This window comes from Penicillium nucicola (genome assembly GCF_028828085.1).
Source record: "Penicillium nucicola strain IBT 29836 chromosome Unknown utg000001l, whole genome shotgun sequence".
Classification (NCBI taxonomy): domain Eukaryota; kingdom Fungi; phylum Ascomycota; class Eurotiomycetes; order Eurotiales; family Aspergillaceae; genus Penicillium; species Penicillium nucicola.
The window spans coordinates 2,900,770-2,920,765 of record NW_026643125.1 but is presented as its reverse complement, the minus strand read 5'-3'; the positions used below and the strand labels follow the sequence as shown (position 1 = coordinate 2,920,765).

The window sequence follows — 19,996 nt, the reverse complement described above, 5'->3', positions numbered from 1 at the left end:
TTCGATGTCTTTATACCACGGCTAACTCGTCAGATCTACTGATGGAAGATATATACCATCCTGAGGTAGATGTTGAATACCTCGAGGACTATGTGCCCGGTGGATACCACCCAATCGTCATCGGAGATATCTTTTGTAGTGGTCGCTACACCGTCGTTCACAAGCTTGGTTTTGGTGGATATTCAAAACTTTGGCTAGCCTGGGATCAGCAACGCCGGTGCTATGTATCGCTAAAGATACTGACTGCAAGATCATCGCCAGATAGTCACGAGGGGGACATCCTGCGTTACCTGATGAAGAGTAACTATACTCATTCTGGAAAGCGATTCATTCCGCCGCTACTCGACCAATTCTCGTTTCATGGTCCAAACGGATATCATCGGTGCTTGGTCGGAGAGCCTGCTGGTGGTAGTATTGCCTTATCCGAGAAGAACAGCACAAGTTTCATGTTTCCACTAGATGCTGCTAGATCCACTGCCGCTCAGCTCCTCTTAGGGCTATCTTACTTGCATGCAAACGGTGTATGCCACGGAGGTGAGGATAACTAGGCTGTGCATATGCGTTTACTGAAAAGTGCACAGCCTGTAGATGAGGAGCATTAGGCTGCCTGTGTCTATGTAGACAGGAATAAGGGCCGACGGATATGCTTTGTCCTGTCCTGAAGTTCTAAAAGCCGAGATGGTGTGAATGTTATAGTAGCTTGATATTAACCTGTCTATAAATATAAGCCGTTTTCGAATCCCAATGTCCAAATGATACTCTTTGGGTTCTTGTACGGATGTATGCGTATAATAAGATTTCTGCGCTTACGCCCCAAGATGACCGAGTAGCAATTACACGTCCGCGAGGCTGATGCGGGTACCTGACCTTACCTAGTGAGCGTCCTAGGGTGGCATCTGGCTCATATAACGATCAGGTGATATGAACTAGTCAAGTTACTCAGGACGTGCTTAATTCTTTCTATCCAGTAAACAAAAAGCGGCATGGGGTGAGCACTAAAACGGAAAGGGAAAGTCAAGACTTGTCAGACATTGTCCTATCTATGACAGCACTGAGCCTCCGAAGGGCATGCTCTGTATCTAGCAATAGCTATATAAGTCCTGAAATATATAGAACTAGTTCAAGTAAAATATTCTCAGTGAAACGAATGTTCATCTTACCTAGCTTTACAGAACTTACAGAGCTCTTCACAGTTTATGGTAACTGATACTCTGAAGACAGCTTATCCACTCCGCAACTTTTTTCTCCCGATGCGGGGGACACTCACCTCTTCATCATCACCAATCCTCCCAATGCGCTAAACAGCTTCAAACAATTACCACGAGGACCTCACGCAACCACCCAGCTCTTACAACATTCCACCACAATGCCCTCTCCACCTCCACCAAACCCCTCAACAAGCACAAAGTCCAAACCAAAAGTCAAGACGATCTCCAACCCCCGCCGCCTGCTAATCCTCTCGCCAACCTCCCAATCCATCTCGATAATCCCTCCCCTCCTCACCTCTCTAACGGGCACACCAATTGAAAACCCCCCGCAACAAGACTCGAAAACGACCCCGCCAGACGATCTGTCTGGGACCACCGAAACACCACCAACAACCACCACTTTCGCCGGCTACACAACCCACGCCCCCCTATCCCTCTCAACAAAATACTACACAGCCGAAGTTCCCCTCTGGGTAGATGAAATCCCGCTTCCCAGCGCACCCCAACCCTCGGACTCGGAAACACAACCACAAGCACAGTCACAGACACAGACACCAACAGCAGAACAATGGAAAACAGAATTCCTCAGCCCGGAAGCTGAAATCGTGCGCGATGCCGTCGGTGCATTGGTTGTATGCGCGCATCCGCCTTCCGAATCGACTCTACCACGTCCGGATCCACGCCTAGATGCAGATGCAGACGCAGATGCAGGTGCAGATCCAGCCACTCATCCTGATGTCGTTGCTCTTCTTGCGCTGATGCAGAACATTGGAGCTGTCAAGGGACAGATTGACGAGGAGCGGGGTGGGGTGGGTGATGTTCCGGGTGTGTTTGTTTTGGTTGGAAAGAAGAAGGGCGGTGGATCTTCCGGAGGAGCAATTGGGTCCGGATCTGGAGCAGTAGATCCAGACGAATTGGCTCTTGGTGTTGACGGGGACGATCTGGGTGGTGGGGATGCGGCTCCATTCTCGGTTGGGTGGTGGGAGGATCAGTTTTATGATATGGGGTTGTTGGGATGGGAGGTTGTTCAGTGGGATCCTAAGGGTGATGGGGAGGGAGAGGGGGGGGGATGTGAGGAATGCGTATGGAGGTGGGTTTTATCATGTTGGATGTTGCTGGTGGGTGGCTTTTGCTAATGCTGTTTTTCTTAGAGCGAGTGGGCATGCCTCGTATCAAAGAGGTGCTTGAAACGCATGATTGGTCTGCGTCTGGTGGATTGGGGGGTCTGGGGCTTGATGGTGGACTGGGTTCTGATCTGGAATCTGATGATGATGTTGAGGGTCAGTTGTTGGGTATGCCGGCTGGGCAGAATCGTGGGTTCGATAATGAAGTCCATGAATTGGAGCGGGAGATGTTTGGATTGCGAATGGCTATTGAGCGGGGTGGTGGTGATGGGTTTGAAAATGCAGATCAAGATGAAGAAGATGGAGAGGATAATGGGGATGCTGAGCTTGATGTTGAGTCTATGGAGTCATTGATGATGCGCATGCAGGTTATCAAAGGTGTGTTCATGCATTGATCTGATTGATGTATTGGGTTTGATAGGGACCACGCTGACATACGTTGGGTTTAGATATGAGCTCTGAATTGCCTGGAGATGAGCGCAGGCGGTTTGCTGCGAAGGCTGTGCAGGATATCATGCGCGAGCTTTGATTTTTACTATGAGGATATTTGCTGGATTCAAGATTCCATGCTCTATGGGTTGCTAGACTGTATAGAATAAACATATTGCTATCATTTGAATTTATTAAGATAACGGGGCCGTATTTATGTACTTGGCCATCAATTTTTGGGCATCGAGTCTTTTGACACAGGAGCCTCATGTGCCCAACAAATCGGGGCATGGTGTAGTTGTTCTTCTTCATAATATATTTCCCATCACACTCAATCCCCTTTTAAGTTTGATCCTTCAATCCCGAGTTGACCACATCAAACATTATCGATTGTATTGTCTACTCGGCGCGCTGCTTACCGCGCATGACCTTGCGGCGCTGAGCAATCATGTGGGTATACAGAATGTAGGAGCCTAGAGATACAGTCAGCAATGAGCAGTTGTAGAGACCACCAATCGGCGCAACATACCAGGAATATAGATGGCAAGAATAGCAATCAGACCAAAGCGGAAAAGCGGGTTGATGCTTCCAGCAGGACCAAGAGCCTTGATAATGAGAGTGCACTCGCTGGAAATACCAATAGGGTAGAGAACATAGAAAGTGTTGTACCTGTATCAGAAAAAGAATCAGTAAACCATCAACTAACCACAATGGCAAAAGTGAACGTACCGCAACCACGTCCACCAGCTAGGAACCGAATTCCCAGAAAGCGTGATAGCAAAGAATCCATAACGAATGATCTCGGTGATACCCCAAGCAGCAACACAGCCCAGATAAGCATAGTCACCCAGCTGAGTAGTCTTAGCACCAACAATATCCCCACCAAACTGCGCCATAATGCCCCAAACCAGCAACAACCGACTGGCAACCTGCATCGCAGTTGTCAAGAGTGGCGCGCGCACAAGCCCAATCAGGCTGTGCACAACCTCCAGCAGGGCCAGGGATTGTGTGGCGAGGAGCAATGGCGAGAAGGTTAGGTTAAAGATGTTCGCGATGCGGTTTGTTGAGACATGTTCGGGGAGGAGAGTCGCTGTGTACACCAGACAGGTGCCCCAGGAAAGGAGGTTGAGAGTGTTGTAGGTGAAGAGATAACCTCTGGTTAAGCCTGTAGGCCCAGAACGGGGGGTTTTGGCGGCCATTGCGTGCTGGGTTGGTGCTGGTTGTGATTTGGTTGGGATGAGAGTTGGGACCTCAGGTGTCGACTTCGACCTCGGTTGGCTGTTATGTAAGCATTCTGGAAGATCGGAGTGGACCTCGGGGAGAAAAAAGTGTCTTTTGATCTGGGGTAAGTTTGTGTTTTGGCTTTGATCTGATGTTTAATTGGTGTTTCATGTTTGATTTTTAGGGCTTAATTTTTGGTTTCTGATCTCTGTATCTGACTTGGCGGTTTTACCGTATGGGTCACTCGGTCAGGGCGAGAAACCACTGGACTGTCGTCGTTCGTCTCAGCTCAGCCACGTCCTCAGAGACAATGTAGGGCATTGTCCATTGGTTCCGAACATAGTCCGGACAGGGATGTCGGATCCGGGTACTAAATCTCCCTATTCTGGGTAGTGTATCCCAAGGAAATAGTCATTAGCCCACATCCCTGCAGAGGCGTACGGCTAATCTGGTTAGGCGCGCTAGGCAATTGCACTACATGAGCCGACATCCAAGCGGAAGCCTTCCTTTAGGGGCGTTCTTGGCTAAGATGAGAGATTCTGATTTGGTCGCCCCGTAGTGTGTCTGCAGTGAGTCTGTAGGGTGTGCATGGCTGCATGCACCACTGCATGATCTAGTCCAAATATTATTATTTGGGGAGGGGGCGTGTGTCACCTCGTATTGCGTGATGGAATTTACATATATATGTGTGCTGTGCAGGAGGGTGTCTGACTTGGCTAGTTTGGGAGTGTTGTCCGAGACTACAGTATATCGGGGTTTTGGTCTGTTCCTGTTTCTTGCTTGTCTTGAGTTGTAAGATGCACTTAGGGCCAAGATAGGAATGTGCTTAGATATGTGGTGCATTAGGTGCATGACTTTCAAGATTATACGGTTGTGGGAGCCCCATCTCCGCGTCCGTCGGTAACCAACGACAACTTGTACTGCATCGCCTCGCCGTGATGCTAAATTTGGTGTTCTTTCCACCTTGAAATGTGGTTCGTTATGGAGTATAGCCGCCAGTGAAATCCCCACTCTCAAACATAGGTTTCACCAGGAGTATTTATTAGATTGCTCGATCTTCCCTGTCCCTACCTATCACTGGGACTGTATACAGTGTAACATGGATCTAACATCAATATGAGATGACGTAGAGTAAACAGGTGAGGAAATGCCGTTACGTGCAATGACATCAGAGGCTGATGTGATACCCGCGCTAATGATGTCATGGCTATATTGACTCGGTTTGATTGGTGTCAACCGACTGGACCCAATGACTTAGCGTGAAAACCAGCAAAGGGCACGAAGATGCACAAATGCCCCCGTTTCTATATAAGTAAAAGGCAAGGACAAGTTTAGCTCCTCAATTCCAGCCTCCGACTAGCCACGGGATCAAACCGAAAAGGAAAAAAAGCACTAGTCACCTGCCATTGACATCTCACCATACAGGATCCCCCTTCCTCCGCAAAGGAGCCGTGGAGCGTTCAGCTCTACGTCAGATGCGAACCCATGCAACACACACTCACTTCTTGGACACGGTCCTCGGCGGTCCAGACCTGATCAGGTTCCTTTTCATTGTATGATTACGTGCCAAAAAATTTGCACAGTCATTTATTTTGTCTCGGACATTCAGTGGATCTCCAGAGATAACCCCCATCGTCGTCTCTAGGCAAAAAAAAGTCTCGTTTATGTGTGACAGGGCAACCATGACGTGCCTAGGATCAGCGCTATGATGTCCTCTCTATATAGGCCTTTGGGGTCAAAATAGGTCTTCTATCCTAATCCCCACTAAAAGGCATTTCATTATTCTCCCATTTTGAGACCGCTGAAGCGGAGGTAATAAAGATAGATAAAAGATGAGAGAATAGAGGCCAAATGCCAAGTTATAAAAGACGCTCAAAGTTGCCGATTCCATACCCACCTAACGTTCTCCGCCCCTCCGTTTCTCTCTTTTTCCCCTCTCAACTTCTTTCCCCCCTTTCTCTCTGTCTTTTCTCTCTGTTTCTGGAGCTTCATCTGCTCAATCATACCTCCAAAGGTGGGAACTTCTGATTTGCCCCTCTCCCCTTCCTCTTGTTTCCCCCTCCATGGGACCCTGGCTTTTTTTTCCCGCGCTAGTGGCTATATATGCGAATGTTCAGGGCTCATATACCATCCACTTAATCTTTTCCCCCCTTTGATTTCCATTCCCCTGTACTCCCCGGCTTGATAGTAAGCTACGACCCTGTTGTCAGCCCATCCTTCCATGCCCCTCCTCCCTTGATCATAGAACTCCCTCCACCATCCCCTCCACCTTCTACTACACCTGGGTGCCTGAATCCGTAACACCCTGGCCTTGTAAGACGACATATGCGAGCGCTGATATTGACGACTTCAACGTATCTTCCTTGGATCTGACTGACTGGGAATTGCAGATCTGCCTATCCCACTTGGATTGGGCGACATATCGGAAACACGAAAAGAAACGTTCCTTCCGTGATCGGCGTGTGCCACGTTCCTCCCTCGCCTCTCCACATTCTCACACCTCTCGCACACTCTCCCACACATACACACCATGGCGCCAGCCGATACCAAGAAGCCTGAGGTAAGTACCGGGTCGTTGGTGGGGATGTGCTTCGTGGACTGACGAGTCTGGTCACGCAGGGCCCACCCAAGCTTTCTGATTACAAGGAGATCCTTGATGAGAGCACATTTGAGCAGATCCTGGAGATGGATGATGACGAGGAGGATCGCGATTTCAGCAAGAGCATCGTCTACGGATTCTTCGATCAGGCCGAAAACACCTTCAAGAAAATGGAAAATGAACTGTGAGTGCTGTTCGGTTCTCGAGACCAGTCCAAGATGGATAATGGCTAATACCAAACAGAGCCGGCAAGAACCTCAACGAACTCTCCGCTCTGGGTCACTTCCTTAAGGGTTCATCTGCCACACTCGGTCTGGTCAAGGTCAAGGATGGCTGCGAGAAGATCCAGCACTTCGGTGCCAGCAAGGACGAGACAGGCACCATCGATGAACCGGATACCGAGGTCTCCCTCAAGGCGATTCAGAAGACCCTGGACGACGTCAAGATTGCATACCGCAAGGTCGAGAAGCTCTTGCGCCGATACTACGGCGAGGAAGTGAAGGATGAAGAAGAAAAGAAGCCCGAGCCCGAAGCGAAAGTAGAGAAGAAGGAAGAGAAGAAGGAGGAACCGAAGGAGGAAAAGAAGGAGGGAAAGCCAAAGGAAGAGCCCAAGAAAGATACCAAGGAAGCCCCAGCTTCGAAATAGGTCATGCCTATCATGCCTATCATGGTCATGGTCATGCAGACTGGTTGATATCCCTCCCCTTTTTCTTTTTTAGCGACGGATGGAGCATGGCACACGGCTTTTTCTCTTTCATCATCTTTATTCACCCATTACCTTGAAAGTTATCCCCTTTACCCTTACCCTTACCCCCACCCTTTCCTTACCTCCTCCACGTTGCCTCCTATCCTTTTGAACCTGGCTTTTTTCTGGCTTTCTTTGACGTACATAACCAATTCCCCGCCATCTTTTCCTTTCTCCTGGCAAACGGGTGTGGAACGGGTATTCCTGGTCTGTCTGTCGCGTAAGTGCAGGCGCGAGAATCGTGACGGTTCCGAGGACTCTTGAACAGTACCGAGATATGGAAATCCTAATGGCTCTGTATGGCTCTGTTTTCATCAGTGTGCCGTGTTGTAGCCTTCGATCCAGACGTAGATTGTACCGTACAACGTAGGCTGCAAAACCTTCACACACACATCACAAAAAAAAATCAATACCTTGCCAATTCCGCCAGGGAGGGTCGTAAGAAAGTAACGAAAGGGGACCACACCCTGTACTTATACACATGCGTACATAGTGCAGCCGATCCCTAATCAATCTGAACCAAGCCCTGGACCCGGGTGGCGCCCTAAAAAGCTTCCTTCAGCCACTTGCGTGGGCCTGCGCAAATAAGCTTGATTCGACTTGTTCCTGGCACCCCCGATTTGGAAATGCTGCCCGGCCTGACAGGAGCTTGGTCTCGGTCGATCGGGCAGTTTGTTATTGGCTGTTGGTCTGGTAGTGCTGGATTATACAGTTCAGGTTGGTGATGGGTTTTGTACATTTATCTTAACTTATCATATGCTGAACTTGTGATGGGCTGACTGAAGTAACTTGCCAAGTGGTATTTTGTCATTTGTATGCTGTAATCAGTATGCGGTACAGTATTGTAGAGAGTAGGAATTTCGAAGAGGTAGCTGCTTAGCCTGTTTGATAGTTGGACTCCCATCGGTTATATGAGGATGCCTTTGGAACTATGCATTGTCCAGATGGTAAACCTTGGTTGGCTTTTTTTGTATGTGCATGTAAACCTCATTGAGTCTGGCGACAAAAAGGAACCGCAACAATCTGACGGCTTAGACATTGACAAGGTGATCCCTGGGATATCAAGTTGAACCGGCCAGGCTCTTTAACTTTGGTGCCAGCATTGGATTGAAAATCCTGAAACAGACTTTGCTACCCGGATTCAACTTGGATCGATAGACCCAAGCACCTATCAAGTGTCTAGGTTTGAACTTTGACTCGCCACGTTTTGTGTCCTCAACCTTAATCACTCATAACAGACAAGGCTTCATACATCTCATTGCACAGCATGCATTACAAAGCCGGAATCGAGTCAAGCTAGACTCTACAGTACAAGATGTACTGTACTGTACTCTCAATTCCCCGCAATGGGACGCAGGTAAGCGTCAAGAGGCAATAGTTAAATGTCGAGATCCGAGAAGCAATAAGTGCACCGTTTGAGGGATCTCGGTTTGTCCAAATTCCCAACTTGCATCCTGGCCCAGTCCAGTCACACAGCAGACCTTAACGGCATTTCTCTGCAGGATGCCCAGAGATCAATCCGACGGCTAGATACAGGAGGCTAGTTGACCTCAACTCCCGCTAGCAGGGGTTACTCCGCGGGTGCTGGGTTGGTCTCACCAGTACTGTACAGCCCTGGAGTATACACGAAATGACCTCTCGGCTCGAGCTACAATTTCTCCACACATCTGCGCAAAGCCCGAACCCCGTCCTCGGCCATATCTGCATGTTTCCTATTGGTACAATCGCACTGGGCTCTCCTTTCTCTCTACTGTACTATCCCCTCGCGGAAGCGTACAGGTGCATGGCAACGAGACCAGCCATCACAGCTGCTTTCGTGATGACGATGCCCGTGCTGCTTCCGAGTCTCGAATGTCTAGTCAAAATCTAGATCTGGGCATGTACATTCCCATCCAAAGCTCAACCTCGAAACCTTCTCCTTCATGCAAGCCTACATAAATCTCCTACCCGTCTGTCTCGGATAACAGATTCAACCTCAAATCGCCCTCGACAGGTACCTAGTCTATCATTTGCTATACGCCATTTACACACAGTCCTCGACCCCAGACCTTCCCATGTCTGTTTTGTCTTACTTGTCTTCGACTGCAACTTTTCGACAGGTAGAAAGTGGGAAACAAACTTCGTACTACAAGACACTAGTTCCAACGCACTCTTTCCATATTCGGTTCCTATCTTCAGACTGCTTACTTGTTTTGTCAATCTCGCCAACCCATTTCCAGTCCAAGCCCTAGTTCCTTCCATGAGACCGTCCCACTGCGACTTATGGGCTCCAGCTAAAGTTACCCCCAACGAAGTACCTACAGTACTCCACCCGCGGCCTGCACTGCACTCTGCAGTCAACGGTTTGCGGTTTGTATACAGTAGGGTGGTGCGTAATTTGACATAGCCCGGGTTGTCAATTAACGGGTGTGCAGTGATTATACACGTACATTGTACAACCCCGAAAACGCACTCCAAGGCAGTATAACGTCTACCGAGAAGAGAACCCGCAGGCGCCAGAAGGCAAGGCAACAGCTGACAATTGTACTGGTCCCCCTGTCTAGCCCTATGTACTAACTGCCAACTCCACAGCTACACTATCCCCCATCAATTATCATTAACCCATGCAAATCCCAAGAAACAATCCAGTAATTAGCTTACAATATAGCCTACTGTAGATGATCTGGCCAGCAAGCCCTAAGAATAGAATCCCGGTGTTCGTTCGTGTTTACGTCTACAGAATCCCCATGCTCATGCCCACGCTCATGCTCATGCTCCAGCTACGCTCGAGCACTCCCTCCCCCCATCCTCGTCTATCTGATTGCCGGCCCCCCATTCCCCGCTTGTCCGATTGCCTCTGTCTCGTGCTCACGCCCTGCTCGTTCGCTGCCTCTGCCTCGTTCCGCACCTTTGATCTGATTGCACATCGGCTCATGGCCGGCTTCGGATTCATGCCATTGGCGAGGAATACCAACGCCTGGAAGGAAGGCCCGGGGAGGGTCAAAGCCTCTGCATGTTTTATAGAGCGAGGGAGTCTATTTGGACCGACCTCGTCAGTATAAAGGTCTTGTTTTCTTTCTCTGGGTTCCTATTGATACTACAGTATTCACCTGAGATCAATCTCTTGACTGTCGCTCTTTTCTCCAATTCCTCATCTCAAGATCAAAATAAGACTAAAATCAAATAACCCACCCCTTCCCAAAATGCCCGTCGGTCCTCGAGTTTCCAAAGAGGAATTCATGCATGCACTGGGTCTCAACTCCCAAGACTCCCACCACGAGCAATACTACCGCGCCATGCGAGTAAGTAAAACCAACCAACAGAACAAACCCCCAAACAATAAGAAACAATACCTCACACATCCCCCCTCCAGGATGAAGCAATAATGGTCTACAACCGCATGCACCAAGACACAACCAACCTGCTCGACCACATCCGCGCCGACCCCAACACGCGACCCCCCTTCTACTGGCACCATATCCGCCCAGACCGGCAGCGCTGGGGAATCCTCGAGATCTGGCGGAATTCCGCGCCGCTCACGAGACCGTTCTTCGATCGCGGCATGACTAATGGCGAGTATGAGCCGAATTGGGTGGCTGGATGGTTGCTGTATAGTGTTTTTCGATCGCGGGATGTGAGGAATAATCGGAATCGGAGGAAGGGGGAGACGGGGGTTGGGATTGGGGTTGGAGGGTCTGTTGAGGCTGGTATGTATAGTTTTTCTTGTTTTCTGTTCTTTTCTATGTTGTTGGTTGGATGGTTGGCTGATGTTCGTTCGATTGTAGATAGGCGCAGGCAGGTTGAAGAGCCGCCGAAGAAGTATTATGATCCTGTGCGGAATGGGACGATGTGATTTGGGTTCTGTCTCTTGGGCTGTTGTGTTGTGTTGGTTTCTGTTCTATCTGGTCTGTCTTTCTTTTTTTGTAAGGACTACACATTTGTATTAATTCTGGGTTATTTTGATTTATTTCTAGGGTTTTATAACTGGTCAAATTGATGGATCAGGTAGCCAGGTCGATATCTCCTGTAGTTGGAAGTTCAGCCTTGTCTCTTGATGGAATTGCTACTGAAGTAAACAGAAGACCAATCTACCACGCTTAATACAAGAATCAGCTTAGGAAGTGTTTCTTACAAGGATCTTCTATGTTCATATTACTGGCGCTTTTACTCGCGTGCACCTGTTGGATTGGCATTTGTGGTTCTTCTACGGGAGCTACAGATGATACTGGAAATTACTCGGGGCCTGAAAGAACTATAAAACCGACATCTTCCGCTTTTGACGCTTGATTCTAAGTGCTGCAATAATGAACCAATATGAGACAGGGTTTCTAGTATGACATACACGCCAGTGTAAAGTGCGAAAGACGAAAGGTCGAGACAAGATGATCAATCATCGTTCTTGTCATCCTTATCATCGGACTCCGACTGCTTGCTGCTTTTCTGTCTGCTGCGCTCCGACTTGAGAACTTCAGTCACGCGCCGATCTTGCTCATCGGCACGTTCATCCCATTCAGCATCATACTCAGCAGCGATATTCTTGATCTCCCGACGAAGAGAGTTGCCCTCGTCAATTAGAGACTCCCACAACTGCAAGTCCACCTTGTGTGACTGGTAGAGTTTCTTTTGCCGGGCACTAATCGTAAAGTCCAGTGCTGACTTGTAAGAGATCTCACGGTTGTGGTACAAAAACCACAGATAACCTCCCATCAGTGTAGACAAACTGACCAAGTAGGTCACCGGCTCCATGGTATCCCACCCCAAGTCCGTCTCAAACGTCAACTTGTATACCGTGAACCACCAGACGGAAAGAATTCCAAATCCACCAATTGCAACGCGCTGAGCACCCCGATGCGCCAGAGCATCGCACGTCTCCTTTATTTCGGCCAATGTTTGGATCCGCCTCGAGAGCTTGCGCAGTCGCATGCGCAGGTAGTATGTGCGTTCATTGAACGATGGCACTGCGACCCTGATCTGGCCAAGACCCACTGGCGCTCCTTCAATTGTCACAATGAATTCGCGCGCTCTGGATGCGTCGCGGATAAAGTCGCCTACTTCGGTGGCCTGGGACCAGCGCACGAACCGGTCTGGCTCGCCGTCCTCTCTGCCTTCTGTGTTCCGTGGGTAGCTGTATGTCTCTGCGTCTTCGTCTTGGGTGCGACGGCGACGCTGCACGGCTGGCTTACTGCCGAGCGGCTTGCTACCGCCGATGCCGTCATTTCCTGGAACGTAATCTTTGTCGTTGATATTGTCCGGGTGGTCTGCGTCAACGTCGATGTCGTCTTCGACCTTCTTTTTGGGCTTGATTGCGTTGTCTTCGTGTTGGAGGGCGATAAAGGATATAGCTGGTGGTCGGAGTTTGTCTGTTTGTCCTTTAATAGGGGGAAGCTCGGACTGGATCAGACGTTCTAGGTAGGATAAAGGTTGTTGTGGGTGGACAAGTATAGCTATCGGTTCAATCTCTATTGGTGTATTAGTTGACCGGCCAATTCAATCACAGATAGATAACTTAGGCTTACCTTTGTTATGGCCGAGGTCGCCAACGATTGTTAAAGGAATGATCAGCTTGAAAAGCCGTGATGGCGTGGTCAACATCTTGCCTAGAACCTGTTAGCACGGATACCACCATTAAAGCCAATGGCATCCATACCTTTTGTCATCCTCTCCGGCCATTGCTCTCCCTGCATCATAGGCTGATGATTCTTGCCTTCCTCATTGAGGATCCGATGCTGAGGCCGAGCCTCTTGGTTTCCCTCTTGAACCTCGAATTTCTCCAATAAGTCTTCCGTCTTCTGGTTATCGCCAGAAACTTGCGTGTGGTCTGCTTTGCTGAAACATCTGAATTGGCTCCAGCCAACACGATTAGGAGACACTACTCCCAATCCACGGCTTTGTGTGTTTGTTACAGGGAAACCCCCCGAAGCTTGAAATCCATAATTTCTTTTCGAAGTTGAGTGAATGTGTCGGGCTGCTTTCCCAGAAATGTTGGCAGTGCAACCATTCCACCCCGCAACACCCAATCTCCTCAATGAGTTATACGGGATGCCGCGTGATATCCGCCCCGTGGCTGTCGCTGCCGACACTATAGGGGCGCAGTTCCGTGCCGGAAAATGCATGTTGAGACTGGAGTGCTGTGGTACTGCTCCAGTGGCTGATGATGGTGTTAAGGTCGGACTGGAAGGAAGCGAGGGGGTATAGTCCGGGGAAACGGTAGGAGTAAAAGAGGCGCAGCAAGCTCAAGACATGACGAAGCGGCGTTCAACGTACGCGTGGAGATAGATGATGTATGGGGCTACTGACAGCCCAAGCAATTTAGTCAGGATGATCCAGGCACCGCAGCAGCTTGCATTTCCTTGAAAGTCGTCTGACGTCACTGTGGCACATCCACGTCTGTCACTTGTGGCGGGTGTGGCGGTGTTCCGCTCGAGACGCGACGCTATTGGTGGGATCATGACTGTGCAAGTACAGTGGTTAGTATTTGAGGAATTCATGCAGCTTGTGGTCTTCACAATTGTTGCGGTGAGTGCCTGATCATGTATCCTTGCTTCTCGAGTCTCACGGAGATATCTAGGGGTTTCTAGACTTTTGTGTCCAGAACTTGCTTATATCGATGTAGGTATTTGTCAGATTCTCATGTAAGCTAGCGGAGTAACAGAAGAATCAATCTATTGGTATTTGTTGGCTAGTCCACTCAGGGTTGACTGTTGAGAAATCCCGAAAAAATTTCCTGTAAAGTGTAAGGGATAGATACAAAGGAGCCATTGAAGAGACAGACAAGTGCAACCCACATTTTCATTCTTATAATCACATCCAAAACAAGTCGCATGGCAGATAGAGTACAGTGCTGACTATTGCATATTTTAGGGCATTAGATTCTGAAAGATTTCCGGAGATTGATTTAAATTCCAGTCACCGTGAGCAGCCGAGCTGAAGCAAGATATCTAGATCACATATCTACAGTCTTGACAGAAACTGTAAACTATACTCATCGCAGTAGTAACATGTGGAATAAAACCGATTGGATACAAGCTATCGAGTCTGCTAGAGAAAATCTTTTGCATGTCACATGAGTTAACACCAGTACAAGTTAGCAGAAAACCCTGAAAGTTAAGGTGACATAATTCATAAGCTCATCGCTAGCCTCCACATAACAACAAACATAATCGGGAGATGAGTCCAAATTCCACATCTAGATCAATATCGCTGACCTCGGTATAGTAAGTAGTCCCCGACGACAATAATGACAGTCAGTATCAGCAACAGCCGGGCACTCATCAACAACAGCAACACAGCTTTTCCATCTATAAAATCAAGAAAATAATCACAAAGAATCATACCAAAAAGACAGTCATTAGAATCATAAAGTCATAATCCCCCCCATCCTCACCCACAACCCTGTAATCCCACGCTACATCTCATCTCATCTCATCTCCCCAACCCTAACAGGACTACTCCCCCCACTCCGACTCCCACAAACCGACCCACCACCAGACGACCCAGACCTAGACCCATCAAGATCATGATCATGCACAGGATACCCCCCAATCTTCCTCCCAGTCCCAATAGCAACAGGAATTCCCTGCACAACCCCGCCATGGTCATGGCCCGCCGGATACATACCATCGTTAACGGAGAAATTGCGACAGATCAGGTACGCACGCATGGCGGCGCTTTCCTGTGCCAGTGTCTCGGATGCATAGTCTGTGTCTGTTTGATATTCGCGGTTGTTGACGCGCACCACGCACGTGTAGCCTGATCCTGCGGCGTTCATGTAGTAGTTGTAGGTTGGTTCGGGCCAGTGGCGACGGCGGCAGAGGCCTGGATTGCGTTAGGAATTGGTTTCTTTTTTTGGTTCATTTGTTTTGATTTGATTGATGAGGGGGAGGGAAGTGGTGTGCATTTGCATTTGCAGTTGCATTTGCATGATTGTGTTGGGATATGTCGATGCAAGTGTAGCGTCAAATTGGAATGTGATAGCAACAATGCAATGCTTGACATGTCCTGCGTGTGCTGTGCTGTGCTGTGCTGTGCTGTGTTGTGCTGTACTTACTCGTCAAGTAAAGGATATAATACATCTTGCAATTCAGACAGCAAATCCAAACAGCCAAGGCTCACGGATAGGACAACGGGATTATTGAAGCGAGGCGGAAAGACTGGATTGTGCGTGCTCGCGTTCGACCCGGCAACGAATCGAATCAATTCGAATCGAGATGGACACGCTACTCGGACTGCATTGGATGAAATGGGGCTTGCTGCGAGCGCGGGATGCTAGTGTCGAGGCTGAGACCGTTCCTGATCCTGATGCTGATCGTGCCTGAGACTGAGCCCGAGAATAGACACAAATGCCGTATAGTACAGCACAGCGGACAGGAAGGGTAATGCGGTGGGATGTGGATCGTGATGCCCAACTGTCAACTGCAAACTGCAAAATGCCTAGCGAGAGATGTGAACTGAACTGGAGGGATTGGGCTGGATTGGATTAGGCGGGAGTGTGTTTGCTGGCAGGCGTGGTGGGGGGTTTTGTACTGTATGTGTGTGTTGGCACTGGCGTACAGACACGGTGTACTTTGGCCAAAGCACTATATGGGTGCAAGTGGGCTGATTGAATTGAACTGAATTGAGATAAGAGAAGGAGAAGGAAGAGCGAGGAAGGAATTGAGGACTAGAACCGAAGCTTGACTGGGACGAAGATGCCCATATACTATATTCTGTCTTATACAAAACCAAACCACACGTACGAAAATTGGAAAACAAGAAAAAAGGAAATTGGTGAGGGGCAGAGGCAAACCCAGATACAGTCGTAAGTAGTTAATTTACTGAAAAACGAGTGGGGCAGTTAGCATTGGAAGTGCAAGGTGTAAGGTCATAGTCATGGTATGAGTTGTCCAGAGTACGGCGCACACAAGAAGTATAGTTGCAATTGCGACAGCGCACAAAGGAAGAATCGCTGCAGACGACCTGAAGAAGGAAAAACCACCAATCAGACCAAAACCCAAATCCAATGCTCATTCCGTTGGAACACTTGCAACTCTCGAGTCCACCGAGTAACAGTTATAGACTACAGATTGCCCATGTCGGGACAGCAGACACTGAACAATACATTGACCCAGGCACAAAGGCAGAAAAGGCAACAAGAAGGCAGAAACCCGATAATCGAAACGAAAAGACTCAACCGTACAGCTCCAAGCCCTGTTTCGTGGCCCGTTCGGCGGGTTTAAGACTGATGCGCTGGCACGTCTCTTCACCAGTAGATTCAAACCGAAGAGAACGAGAGAGAACCGGGGGACAGGGGTGAGAAGACAGGCCAATTCGCCGACTCGGAGACTAAAAGACCTAGAGAGATGGGCCGCAACGGCTGCAGAAAAGCGAAAATTATCTGGATTCAGATAATGTCCGAATAGTGATCCTGGAAAAGGGCTATGGCCTCCCAAGTTCGGTGCACACTTGTGTTGCCCCGCAGTAGACGCATCAGAGAAAGTAAATTTTATCGCCCCTTGATATTCCTATGGAGACGCGCTTTTTTCCTTCCGCGGTGATTGGTAAAAAAAAAAAGGGGGAGGGGGAGAGATGTTGTGCAGAGAGATGATTCTGGAGGAAATGCAGCAACTTACTCAGAGATGCAGTGATGAGCTGGCATATGTGGGAGGGCTAGGGCTTGGATTTGATTACTTTGGCTATCTTGGGCCTCGTGCATGTGGCAAACATTCAAGAGATCTGAAGATCGATTGCTGGCAAAAGGAAGAGAAGATACAGAGATCAGAATTGAATTGAACAGAACAGCTATGACGATACTCAAGCGCTTCGACTCCCCAAGTATCCCTTGCGTCTTCTCCTTCACATTCCGCATGGAATTCATCCGCGTGGCTCCCATGTTACTGTGATCGCGGGGCTTGCAGTGTTTAGGATGACCAATTTCTGCATGAATAGGTTCGCCCAGAGCCCCTAAAGAATGGTGCGATCCGCCACTTTTGTCTGGGTGACTGGGTGGCCTCCCTGGCGCTTGGCCCCGTGTCTTCTTCTGGTTTCGGGTGATAATCCGTTTCAGGTCAGACATCGAAAGGCTGGGATTCGAACCAGAGCCGCATGTCTTCCGCTGCCTTGTGCGGGATCACATACAACGGATGCAAGGGTTCCAGCCGATCATACTTCCCAAAGACATTGTCTTCGGCACGAGATGGCGTAGACTTCCAGGAGAATGCAGAAGCAAATCCCCCGCTGGAGGCACTCAAGTCTGTGCGGTAATGGTTGTGCTGGGTTGCGCTCAAGCCTGCCAAAACGTAGCAAGTATGGTATGAATCGACGTGTCTGGGGCTCGGTCAGTTACATGTGCGGGAAGCTTGCGACGGAAAAGGGGGATCATACTTGCCCGGTTTGTCACGAAGACCTCCGGTATGGCCTTGACAGCATCCAAGAATGTATCTTGTCAGACCTTCGCGACTGAATAGACTGCCAACGGGCGTCTCGGTATTGCCCGGCTTTCCGTTCAAGGCCGACTCGAGCAGTGGCCAACATCCTCCGACCCAATGGCTGTAGCACCCGTCTACTAGCTTATTTGTGCGCCCCGAAAGACCGCCCTCTGGGGCCGACTGGCGGGCAGAAAGCCAGGACACCAGCATGGGAATGTCCATATGCCTAAACGCTATTAGCATCGGTTTCCTATGTCCCGCTTGTAGTTCTTACCTGTTGAAGGTCTCCTCCGGAGCCCCCATAATAGATAGACATGCCAACGCACAGAAAGCATAAGCGCCATGGGCCTCTGACCCAGGACTTCCAGAGATGCCTCCTTCAAACGTTTGGCCTGGAGTGATGTCAGCAATATATCTACCAAAACCGATGTATCAACGCTTACATCGTGAGAGATACTGGGGAAGACCATGAGTGAACGTGTCCAGGCCCGCCAGCCGCGCTTGAGAATCCGGAGGCAGCGTCAGTGGGAGGTCCAGTAGCGAGATGATCGTCATAGCGCAATATGCGCCTCTGCAATGACATGTCAGAGCCACCGATCCAGCACGGGGGGGCACATATGAGCTGCATCTGCATGGGGCTTACCTCACATCCTCCTCTCCACCTTCGCAAACACGGAAGCCGCCATCGGCCTGCTTCAAGCGGCCCAGCCATTGCCACCTAAATCCCGGGTCAGAACGCATGCAGGAATATGCTGGCGAAGCGAACAACTCACATCGCGTGTCGATCCACCAATCCAAAGGCCCCCTCGCCTCCTACCATCGCCAGCGACAGCACGGCCGCATAACTGCCTGCCAGATGAGATGTCTGACCATGACCACCACCAAAGCCACCGGTGGGGTTCTGCATAGGCCGAAGCGTAGCAAGCACCCTGTATGCACATGTCAGAGAAAGCCATTCATAGAGGACCGGACCACTGATAAAAGACGATCTTTCCCTCTTCCAGGGGGAGGAGGGGGGGAACTCTCTCTTCTCCAAGAAGCCTTATATGACAGAAACAAAAAAGCAATAGAAGCGGGAAGGTAAGCGAAAAAGCAAGGTACAGCACACACTCACCGTTCGCGGCGGCATTGACTCGCATCCTCGCCCAGCATCGCGAAGCTCGCCAGGGCCCAGTACACCATCCACGGGCGGCTAGCGTCCATAGCTACAAAGCCCGCGGGATAATCCTCTAGGGAGTCATACAGGTATCCGATATGATCATCGCGGAGGAGGGCGGGCACCCCGCTGGCATTGAAGGGGCCCTTTTGACTACTGTGAATACCCTTGAGAAAAGGCAAGCATTTCTCACGCGTCGCATTCTGCAGATCCAGTGTTTCTGTGATGAGCGGGTCACGGATGGCTGGCGGCTGCGTGAACAGAGCCGGGATCCCCGGGCGCGGTTTCTCAGTCATGGTTTTCCCTGTGCGTTTGGTAGGGACTGGCTGGACTGAAGTGCGTTGGAATCGAACTTTGCGTTTTCCCGGCATTAAAGGGGGAAGTCGAGGTCTTAAAGCGATGGGTGCTATTGTTCTTACATGAAGGTGTAGAGTTCAGATTGTTTCTTTGTCCGGGGGAGTTTTTTTTTCCCCGATTCTCAACTTCACTTTTACACTTACCATCTGGTATGGGACTTTGCTGTTCACATTACGGACAGTAGTCTCTCTTCTTTCTTACTGAATCATTCTAAATTAGGGTTAGGCTTTAAGGCAAAAAAAAAAAAAAAAGAAGGATAAAATAAAATAATAAAAAAAGGCAAAAAAGAGCAAAAAAAGACCAGAAATTGGCCAAAGAAAGAAACCAAGCCACCAAAAGGGTTGAACTTCTCGTGGCCCATATCATACAGACTATTGCTCCGTGAAGATGACCTGCATAGACCAATTGCCTTGATGTGATGGGTCCAATTTTCAGTTTCCTGATGCTTCTCCCTTGCATCCAAGGTGACCTGTCGACTTCAGGGTTCATGACGGTTAGGCTAACTGGGCGATTAACGTGGCTTGGTCCTTGGCTTTTGGCCTTGGTTCTCCGTACACTCCTACCTCTTCCTACACAGTCCTGTCCTGTAGACATGGGAATGGAAATCAGGGAATGCTCGACATGCGCGGTCAGCATCCAGAACTGGCCCACTCACCAATGCGGTATGGCGCACTATACGAAGACTGTCTGTGATTGGGTCTGATTAGGAAGAAAGTGTACAACACGATCCGACTGTCAGATCGTGCTCCTATTGCCACGGCTGATCTGTATTGGC

The 19,996-nt window shown here is 49.4% G+C and overlaps 8 protein-coding genes across 8 annotated transcripts; 4 read left to right on the top strand and 4 right to left on the bottom strand.

Moving 5' to 3' along the window:
- Positions 1-41: 41 nt before the first annotated feature.
- On the top strand, positions 42-548 carry N7511_001102 (uncharacterized protein; the record flags this gene model as incomplete). The annotated part of the gene is made up of 1 exon (XM_057123527.1): positions 42-548. The coding sequence occupies one exon, from the start codon at positions 42-44 to the stop codon at positions 546-548; it is 507 nt and encodes a 168-aa protein (XP_056989260.1).
- An 818-nt stretch (positions 549-1,366) lies between these two features.
- Positions 1,367-2,861, top strand: N7511_001101 (adaptin-binding domain-containing protein; the record flags this gene model as incomplete). Its single annotated transcript, XM_057123526.1, has 3 exons — positions 1,367-2,290; positions 2,362-2,710; positions 2,782-2,861. The coding sequence occupies 3 exons, from the start codon at positions 1,367-1,369 to the stop codon at positions 2,859-2,861; spliced, it is 1,353 nt and encodes a 450-aa protein (XP_056989259.1).
- Positions 2,862-3,160: 299 nt separating this feature from the next.
- N7511_001100 (protein tyrosine phosphatase-like domain-containing protein) lies at positions 3,161-3,960 on the bottom strand (the record flags this gene model as incomplete). Its single annotated transcript, XM_057123525.1, has 3 exons — positions 3,161-3,234; positions 3,291-3,430; positions 3,491-3,960. 3 exons carry the CDS (start codon positions 3,958-3,960, stop codon positions 3,161-3,163), a joined length of 684 nt encoding a protein of 227 aa, XP_056989258.1.
- A 2,552-nt stretch (positions 3,961-6,512) lies between these two features.
- N7511_001099 (Hpt domain-containing protein) lies at positions 6,513-7,227 on the top strand (the record flags this gene model as incomplete). Its single annotated transcript, XM_057123524.1, has 3 exons — positions 6,513-6,542; positions 6,602-6,765; positions 6,825-7,227. The coding sequence occupies 3 exons, from the start codon at positions 6,513-6,515 to the stop codon at positions 7,225-7,227; spliced, it is 597 nt and encodes a 198-aa protein (XP_056989257.1).
- A 3,281-nt stretch (positions 7,228-10,508) lies between these two features.
- Positions 10,509-11,158, top strand: N7511_001098 (uncharacterized protein; the record flags this gene model as incomplete). The annotated part of the gene is made up of 3 exons (XM_057123523.1): positions 10,509-10,607; positions 10,679-11,012; positions 11,091-11,158. 3 exons carry the CDS (start codon positions 10,509-10,511, stop codon positions 11,156-11,158), a joined length of 501 nt encoding a protein of 166 aa, XP_056989256.1.
- A 533-nt stretch (positions 11,159-11,691) lies between these two features.
- On the bottom strand, positions 11,692-13,418 carry N7511_001097 (uncharacterized protein; the record flags this gene model as incomplete). Its single annotated transcript, XM_057123522.1, has 3 exons — positions 11,692-12,764; positions 12,822-12,902; positions 12,953-13,418. 3 exons carry the CDS (start codon positions 13,416-13,418, stop codon positions 11,692-11,694), a joined length of 1,620 nt encoding a protein of 539 aa, XP_056989255.1.
- A 1,304-nt stretch (positions 13,419-14,722) lies between these two features.
- N7511_001096 (uncharacterized protein) lies at positions 14,723-15,377 on the bottom strand (the record flags this gene model as incomplete). Its single annotated transcript, XM_057123521.1, has 2 exons — positions 14,723-15,120; positions 15,353-15,377. The coding sequence occupies 2 exons, from the start codon at positions 15,375-15,377 to the stop codon at positions 14,723-14,725; spliced, it is 423 nt and encodes a 140-aa protein (XP_056989254.1).
- Positions 15,378-17,348: 1,971 nt separating this feature from the next.
- N7511_001095 (CAAX farnesyltransferase subunit beta RAM1) lies at positions 17,349-19,160 on the bottom strand (the record flags this gene model as incomplete). Its single annotated transcript, XM_057123520.1, has 7 exons — positions 17,349-17,607; positions 17,665-17,934; positions 17,983-18,100; positions 18,152-18,279; positions 18,352-18,426; positions 18,482-18,637; positions 18,823-19,160. The coding sequence occupies 7 exons, from the start codon at positions 19,158-19,160 to the stop codon at positions 17,349-17,351; spliced, it is 1,344 nt and encodes a 447-aa protein (XP_056989253.1).
- Between the last annotated feature and the right edge of the window lie 836 nt (positions 19,161-19,996).